The sequence below is a fragment of the Coffea arabica genome, chromosome 8e (assembly GCF_036785885.1).
Source record: "Coffea arabica cultivar ET-39 chromosome 8e, Coffea Arabica ET-39 HiFi, whole genome shotgun sequence".
Lineage (NCBI taxonomy): Eukaryota > Viridiplantae > Streptophyta > Magnoliopsida > Gentianales > Rubiaceae > Coffea > Coffea arabica.
The window spans coordinates 3,840,564-3,849,662 of record NC_092324.1 but is presented as its reverse complement, the minus strand read 5'-3'; the positions used below and the strand labels follow the sequence as shown (position 1 = coordinate 3,849,662).

General features: G+C 35.4%; 1 protein-coding gene across 5 annotated transcripts; it reads right to left on the bottom strand.

The window, feature by feature from the left end:
* Positions 1 to 1,574: 1,574 nt before the first annotated feature.
* LOC113702692 (probable transcription factor KAN2) lies at positions 1,575 to 7,172 on the bottom strand. Of its 5 annotated transcripts, none has more exons than XM_072061936.1 (6): positions 6,007 to 7,172; positions 5,763 to 5,839; positions 4,814 to 4,859; positions 4,513 to 4,672; positions 3,212 to 3,269; positions 1,575 to 2,252 (listed from the first exon to the last, which is right to left on the bottom strand). In XM_072061936.1, exons 1-6 carry the CDS (start codon positions 6,767 to 6,769, stop codon positions 2,136 to 2,138), a joined length of 1,221 nt encoding a protein of 406 aa, XP_071918037.1. In that variant the 5' UTR covers positions 6,770 to 7,172; the 3' UTR covers positions 1,575 to 2,135. The 5 variants fall into 5 exon arrangements, with proteins under 5 accessions (XP_071918037.1, XP_071918036.1, XP_071918038.1 ...); XM_072061935.1 differs by having other exon boundaries at positions 3,212 to 3,272; positions 6,007 to 7,171; XM_072061937.1 differs by having other exon boundaries at positions 1,575 to 2,255; positions 3,212 to 3,272; positions 4,513 to 4,663; positions 6,007 to 7,171.
* Between the last annotated feature and the right edge of the window lie 1,927 nt (positions 7,173 to 9,099).

The following is a 9,099-nucleotide window of genomic DNA, read 5'->3' as shown; positions in this document are numbered from 1 at the left end:
GTACTTGTTACTACATGCATATCATTAATTTCTGCTACTTTTTGCTTTATCTTTTCATTCATTACTGTATCTTTTGTCTTTCTTGGGAAAATCGATGCTTCAAGTTGCAGATTTCATGGCTGGATTTTGTATACCTTCATAATTTAAAACTTAGAGTAACTATATGTTTTTCTCCAAATGTTATACAAGTCATTATACAATGCGGGAAATCTTGATGACAAGTCATTAAGCTTTTTTTTTTTTTTTTTTCAGAAATATTGTCCTATTCATTTTTTTCGTCGGCAGAGTTAAACGGAAGAAGTCGCTACTTTCCATCTGTATCTATTGTTTATACTTAAATTGCTAATCAATCATTACCTAGAGACCAGTTTTGACACAAATAGTATGAATGATCCCCGTCAAACATATATAGTATACTCCTTCATCTCACTAAAATTGTCCAATTATCTTTTCATGGTCAAACAGATCTTTTTGTGCCATTAATAATGAATATACTTTTTTTTATTTAATAAAGAAATTTCTTGAGCAAAATTAAGTTTTATACAAAAGGCTGTAGTATATAGACTTGAAATGTTGGACAAAATTGAGAAATCAAATAAGATAAAGTTCCTAAAACTCGGAAATTTAACCATGAAAAGTCAACCATGAGAAGATTAGTGGCATGGAAGAGCAACAATTCCAAAGATGAGTAAAATTTAAGTCGTCAATTGTGATAATAGTAATACTAATGAGTGGGGAGGAGTGATATCTTGGAAATACTACTGATAATATGAATTAATACTCAATTTGTGATATTACTCTTAGCATTTACTAATCCATACTTTTAAATCCACAAAATGAACTCTAAAAGATTATGCAGGTTTACCACTAACTAATTCCATCTTCACAATGCAATTCAACATGCTAAAATGTGCCCGAAATATTTTGTCATTTGATAACATGTGCTATTTAGGTGGTGCAATCAAAATGTGATATGATGACAAAAATTGATGTCTAATTCAAATAGTCAATTCTTCTCAAAGTAATTTATTTTTGCAGATATGTAAGAGGAACCTAAACTTATCGATCTTCAATTGAAATGGGAATTAAGTGTGTTTTCTAATCCATTCAGCAAGTCCAAGTTTACTGATCACACTTGGTGACCATTCACTAGTACAATAGCCTGTAAATTATGCTAACTTTGGAGACTAAAATGGCCGGGAGGAAATAGAAATACTTATATCAGGCAGACAGATACATGCCTAATAGCTCGTGCATATGCCTATTCTTGATAAATGTTATCCATCTCTGTCAAATAAAGCAACATATTCGTGTTTTGTATAGCCAACAAAAAGCAGAATCACAATCCAAATCCCCACATAGTGAGCATAAAAAAGGGCATGCAGATATTGTTTTTCATAGTTTGCACCTTGTCTTTTTCCTTTTGTTATTTCCCAATTCTTTTTCCCCTTACATTTTTTCAGTTCCTTTTTACCAGTTCGTGTCATCTTTTCTTTCATTTCCTTTGTTGGGAAAGTGAAAAGGCATGTGTCAATGCCTAGGAACGAATAGATTATAGAGTATGCTCCAACTCATTTGGTAAAATTATACCTTCTTTTTCTTGAGTACAAAGTGCCCCATACAATTACCAAGGATCACTTTTTCCCTGATTAAAAGACTTAAAAGTCCCCCAAAAACATACCTCTTTCCTTTTTCTCCTTTTTTGCCCCCATAAAAGTGCACCATAATACAAAAATCAATCAGCTAGGACTGATGATGATCATGATGATAATGAACATATTTACTTAAGCAATATAATATGATGATTTCGAGCTCACAGATTGATAGGATAATTAGGACATGCTTTTTGATACCACCCTTGAATTCTCTCTCTCTCTCTCTCTCTCTCTCTCTCTCTCTCTTTGCCTTCTCCTTTTGTTGCTTTCTGTCTTTGTTGTCTCCTTGTCTTTCTTTAGGCCTCTTTTTTCCTTTACTTTCTTCTCCTTTTCTTTTCTTTTCTTTTCTACTACAAACTTTCTTTTCTCACTGCTGATTTTCTGAGTGGGCACCCGAATCTCTTCAACCTCACCAGCTTCCCTCTTTCAGAAGCAATAATCATTTCAAAATGAGTAGTACTATCCACGCAGAGATCTTGATCAGTGTGGCCTGCCCAAGGTGAACTCCAGATTGGGTTTCTTGGGGCTTGACTCTGATAAGCTTGATGAGCTCACATCTGATAATCTGTCATAGCTTGAGCACTTTGGTTCGATGTCCTTCTGGATTTTCACACCAAAATATGCATATCTTGTTATAAAAATGCTCAAAAAGAAGCTCAACAATTTAGCTAAAAACAGGTAACATGAGGGATGTGTGTACAATATGTTTGCGGGGATCCAAGTACAAATTTGACTTAAAAGAATAAGGGAATATTTATCAAGGTGTGATACTGCAACAAGAAACCATAAAGCCTGTTGCCCCTCTTAAAATGCATGTCTCATGCACATTTTTATGCAACTTTCTTATGTAATCAATCAGTGCAAGATTTGTTTCTTTTTTGAGAACAGGCAAGTGGGCTTTTAATAGGGATAAAAGTTTAATTAAATTCATGTGGTTGAAAACAATAGAGACAGTACGTTAATTGGGCACAGTGTATTTGAATGTTTGGTTGTGTCCATCATATTTCACTCATTGGTGCAGTGTTATAGTCATCAAGTACGAGGTATTAAGGTTATAGCATGTTGAGGAAGACAATCCACTTTAGTTGTATTCCATCCTTTGACTAAAGCTACTAAAAGAAAATACATTTTTTTGGGGTGCTGCTTCCTTTCTTTTGGATTACATATTACAAAATTCCTTGAACCTCAGATATAGCAAAATGGCCTGCACAACTTTACAAAAGCAAGCCTTTTTTTCCTTCTTATTCCACTTTATACTGTAATCGCATATGATGCCAGATAACTCTAACATGTAAATTTCCTTCTTATTCCCATGAATGTATCTGTCATGTAAATTTCACATCCTTAGATTACATGTGACACAACACACAAAGGTGAAGGACTCAATCTTCCTCGAGCAAGTCCACAAACACAAATATTTCTATGTGCTTATTCAGTAAATATTCAAATGGTAATGACTAATGACTGGTGACTAAAGCGTAGACCAGCATTAGAAAACTTTTGGGGAGAAAGAGAAAATGAAAAGGCCAATATTCTAGATTAGTTGCGTTTAGTACCTCAAGAGATGGTATGTTGCCTAAAGAATCCCTCATTTTGCCATGCAGCCAAGCTTCCCTGCTACAAAACAATGCAATTGAGAGAATATTTCCTATCAGTGGAAGCCATGCAGAAGCGAGAAAAAGTAAACTGCTAAGAAAAAGATGGCTATCTTTTACTGTCTCATTTATACTTCTTTTTTGAGGGAATCATTTATACTTCTTCACTTTATATTCTGTGACGATAGGGAGGAAACCCAAAAAAAAAAGGTTGAACCCACCCATGTGATACCGCATATTATGCTAAATGAAACAGACTTCAAGGAAGTTTCAAAAAGACTAGTAGTAAAGCTTTGGCACCAAGATTTTTCTACAGATGGGCCATCACTCAGTGTTTAGCTTTGACACTAAGTTCCTTAGCTATGGCCCCACTGAAATGCCCTTATCTGAGCCCACAAGATCTAGAGGAAAGAGATATGTCCATTTTAGGTTGATTTAAGCCAAATTGAATTCAAATGTTTTTTATGTCTAGGATGTGTGCGTTTTCTTCCCCTTGCTGCACTTACTTTTCATGTTTCAACAACTGTAAAGAAAGAGATTGCTAAACCATGATGGAGTTTCTGTGTTAAACCTGATTGTCGACAGACAGAACAAAGAAGTGGGCTTATTTTCCTCATCTTCTTTTTGTTAGCATCTTCTAGGATTATGTTCTTTATGTTTGCACTGGCACACGAACAAAATCACACGCAGAACACGCACAGACAAATGTTGAGATGGGAAAAGAATTGCACTTATTAGCATATCTTTTTTAGCAAGAGTAATGAAGTCCCTCAATCCAAACAAAACTTTGAATCGGCTTTTCTGAGAAGCCTTAAAGTAATTTTGGATTCTTTTACTTATCCTCGCACACAATGACACAAGAAAATGCAGAAGAGTTCAGTCTGATGAAAGTAGCTAGAATAAGCAAATTTTCAAACTTCTGCTTTATTCGTTGAGCCCATCTGACCAAAGCTTCTTTTGGCCCTTAAAATTTATTGAACATGTAAGGTAGCTATAAAAGGATAACGCAGTTCTGACAAAGATTAAAGGGCTGCAAATACCACCCTAAACTTGGTCATATCTCAGATGATAAGAGACAGTATATTTATACTAATGAAGCTCGCATTCTTCTTCATATTTCGTCCATCGTTTCCAAACTAGCCTCTGGGGATCTGGCCTAACTCAACATTCCAAAAATTTTAGTTTCTTCCATTTATTCCTCTCTGTCTCAGCAAGAAGTATAGAAATTTATTGATTCTAATAAACATCATTAAGTGGCTAACCTTGAGGAATTACTCCAAAGACCATGCAAGTCTTTGTCTTGCTGTATATTTTGCCTTCCTTGTTGCACCGATAATTCAGGTTTTCTTGAGTTCTGAACTTCAAACATTAAGTCCTCAGAATTATCCCCAGATGACCCGTTCTCATAGATATCTGATTGTCCTAAACGATAAGAAGAACGATACGAATGAGAACAGTATCCAACTAAATAACAAAAGATGGTTTGCATCAATCTCAAGATCCTGTACACTAGCACTAGCACTACAAAATAAGCATATAGGGAAGAAAGTCAAGGAGATTAACCAGAAGAAGGTGCTGCTCTATCAGTTGTCTTCACCGTTCGATACATCTGCAACCAAAAAGAAAATGAAAAGCATAATAATTAAAATGTTGCAAGACAGAAAAGGAACAAAATAGAAAAGCTAAGAAGAATTTTCCAAGAATGCAATGTACGTATGGTGAAATATGCACTTTTTTGTATGTGTCCCAGCTTTAATGTCCTAAAACATGCTACATAGTACTATTACATAAAACTACATACATATATGTGAATGTATGCCATGTGCAAAACTTCTGTATGGAATTAACCACAGTTCTGTACACCTTGGTTTTACAAACTCAAAGGGAAAGAGATATCATTGAGACATGATAGCATTTTGTACTTTCTTATCGCCACTGTCTTCGGTAAAAGGAGAATTTTCAAAAATATAATAGTAGTAATGATGCATACTGTGTACACCCTTTGTCTTGGCTTGGCTATTGACTGTTTTTAATTTTCCTCGGGCTTTGTCTTACTTGGTTCATCTCTCTCTCTCTCTCTCTCTCTCTCTCCCTTCATATATGATATATCTCTCTCTGAGTCATTGATTATTGATTATGGATCTTTTCTCTTTACATGGATCATGGATGGATGGTTCATTCTTCCAAGCAAAAAGCTACTTGATAGGTAGCAGAAGAAGCATCAGATCTAGTAGAAAAAGAAGTGCTAAGGATTTTAGACAGGAAAACATTGGAATTTGAAATGTTTAAATTATGACCATTCTGTACTGTTTTGTTACAGTAATGCAAGTTCAAAGTTGTTAAAACACCTTCAAATTACAGTAGAAAATTCACGGACGAAAGTAGTACTGATGCTGACATAAAATGGAATCAAACAAAACAAAATTACAAGGAAAGTAAAAACTCAAAAAAATTAATCCCTTCTTAGGAGAAAACTAACTGATTTGATGAAACAAGCGGTCCATTTAATTACCTGTAAATGTGATTTAACATGTGCCAAAGTGAGATCTTTCACATCCATTAGCTCAAGAACTGACTTGGGCGTAGCTCCTGTATTTGCCCCCATAAAAAATTTATAAAGAAAGGCCATAATTTCAAGAAATGAACTGATTATGAATATGCAAGTTTAGTGCTATTTCTGTTACTAATTTATAATTAGCTGAAGAAAAACACTAAACAGATAAAAAAGCATTAATCTTGATATTAATGTTGCATACTTTCATGGCCACCCAAGAGCTCTACAGCATGAACAAAACGAGCGTGGAGGGTGGTTGTCCACCGCATCCTAGGAGCTCTCATGCTCCGTTTAGCTGGAAATCTCGATGAAAACCTCGACCGCATTAGGCCGCCACCACCGCATCCGCCTTGGGACTGGAAGCAGGTGGGATTGGAGGAACTAGTCGTAGTAGAAGTAGGAGAAGGAATTCCACAACTAGTGGTACTAGCATCTAAAGACTGTAATATTGGATTAAATAATGGAAAAGGAGGAGGGTTTTGGTAGACTGGGATTCCTCTTATTGGTCGCAAAAACCCGAATTCGGGGTGGTTTAGCCCCCCTCCTCCTCCTCCTACTTGATGCTGTTGATGTTGGAGGAGGTGGTGATGGTGAAGTTGGTGCTGATGGTGGAGAGGAAACTGCTGGCTTTGCTGAAAAGAGTGAATAAGATTATTGTTTGTGGTACTAGTAGAGCTACTATTCTGGATGAGGTTATAATGGCTATTGTTGGAGCTTGGCTGATGATGGTGATCAGAAACAGAAATCATCCTTTGATTGTTTGATAAAGAAAGGTCAAAAAAGTTACTAGTATCAGGTTTTGCAGCCATTGATGATGAGATAGAGGAGTTTCTTGAGTCCAAAGCTCTTTTACAAAACCCCAAATCTATCATATCTTCAGTTGTTCTCCTCCAACCTGAGGAGGGTTTGCTGTTTGGTGGGCTGATTTGTAGGGATAAGTCTGGTTGTGCTGGGAACAGCTCCATCTTTGATTCAACAAGCAGCCGGCCAAACAAACCCTACAAGAAAAGAAAAAGAAAAAGAAAAAGAACTGTTTGTTCTTTTTCTTTGTTCTTGACAGCCCCTACCTTTTCTTGTTTCTTGCTGGTGCAAGTGTTCTGTGCTTGTGGGATGGTTGTTTGTTCAGGGCTGAAAAGGGTCACAAAATCTTGGAGGGTTTTGTAGCTGAAGGATATGGGGTTGCTGAATTTTGAGGGAGAGAATTCCGGGTGTTTTTTTTTTAAGATTGGGTTAAATGATGAATTGAGGGGAGTAGTTGCAGAGACTTTGAGATTGAAGGAGAGGGAGAGAGAAGGGAAGAAATGACAAGGTATGAAGTGAATGGTTGTTTCTTTTGTGTGAAGTATATGTGAGAAAATGACAGTTGAGGGGCTATGGGGAGAGAGAGTGAGATATATGTGGTTTCTTACTTTCTTTTGTGGACGTGGGGGTAGGATGGATGGGAGAAAGGAAAGGAAAAGGAGGGAGAGAAAAAGATGAGAAAGGAAAAGAAAATTAAGTTTGAGACTTTGATTCCTTTTTACTCTTTCTTTTTCACCCTTCTCGTGTATGCGTTCTTTGGGGGAAGAAGAAAAGGAAATTTTGGTGTAAGCTTTTAACGTGAGCATTTGTCCATCAACAACTCATACTTGCCTTTCTAAACAATGCTCTTCACTGAACTCAAACTCATCGAATGTACCTTTTTCTCAAACCTTATTCATGAACAAATTTGCACGGTTATATATACATACCGATACATCTGCACAAGTTTCACATCCTAATTCTAGCTTTATTTTTGTGGTCATAAAATATCCTAATTTCTACCTATTACTTGTAGATTAACTTGCAATTAGGACTTACATAGATAAATGGAACTTTTAATTTTTGGTTGTGACTCAACAACTTCTTCATATTTATACTCTCCATGTTGATTTTTTTTTTTTTCTTCTCTCAAGTATTCTATCCTACTCATTTATGCAGGAACGAGCAAGTACTACTCCAATTTTAGCCGTTGTTAACCTTTGTTTATAATTGAAGACCAATTCAGGCTCGTTGTTATTCTACTTCTTTTCCCTTTTTTTCCCAAGAAAAAGGAAAGAAACTCCATTCAAAGACAATCTAGGGAGGGAAATACAAGACAAAACACAATCAAGCTTATAACATGCAAGTACATTTTCTTGAGATATAATGTTTACAAATTGCAAGTGGCGAGTCTATTTTACATCCTTCTATATGGTATGAGATACTACGTTTGCGTGCATCCTCAACATTTCTTTATACTTTAAGAAGATGATTGTAGTAGTTTGTGGTCATTTACGTTCTAATGCAACCATCTATTATTCTTCTTCTTATTCTCTTCTGAATATTCATCATTTTCCTTTCCCCTAAACTCAAAGTTTGTCTTACAATCCTATCTGATACTACTGTTCTGCTATTAATATATTTGTTTTCGCTTGGTGGAAAGGACACATAAATGTCTATTCATCAAAATGTGCGATAGAGATTGTAATAGAAGTGTGTGAACTACTACTCTCCCTTTTCTTTCATGGTTAAAATTTTGCATCCTTTGAGTCTGTTGTATTCCTTTTCTGTTTCAGTTAACACGTACTACACATAGCGGTCAACTAGTGCTTATGTATGATTTTGAGATAGAAAATAGAGTTTAGAAAATTCTGCACCTCGAGAAGAAATCCAAGGAACTTGAATTTGGATAGACTTCTTAGTTAATTATTTAACTCTAGTGATTACTATTAAGATGCCTTCTAAGCATCTAAAACTTTGGATGATTGTCTATATCTTAGCATTTTATATATGTAAGATTTTATGTTAGGTTTGTCCAACGAGTGTCCTAAGTACACTAAAACAAAGCGGAGTACATAATAGTGTAAAATTTTTTAGAAAAATAAAAAGTTGAATATAGTGTTTACACGCAAAGGAATTTAAATGTGGGTATATACACTATAAATGAAAAAAAAAATGTATGTGTTAATTAGTCAGAGATCTAAGAAACATATATTGGCATCAGCATTCAATGATTCAAATTGTATAGGGTTAGACTATAACACCATCTTTGGTTATTTACAATAATAATAATAACAAAAACACTATCTTTGGTTGGGGTGAAACTGAAAAGTGGCAACAGGATAACCAAAGAAGAATAAAAAGCATGTGCAAGTTCCTCAGTTCTTTTCATTTTTAGTGAGAAATGGTAAAGAAAGGAGAAGTAAAAGCTGAAAGGTATAAAAATCCTTCCTTTGCACACAAATGTCTGCCGTACCTGGTTCAAATTTCTAGGATGAGTGAGATCAAGAATTAA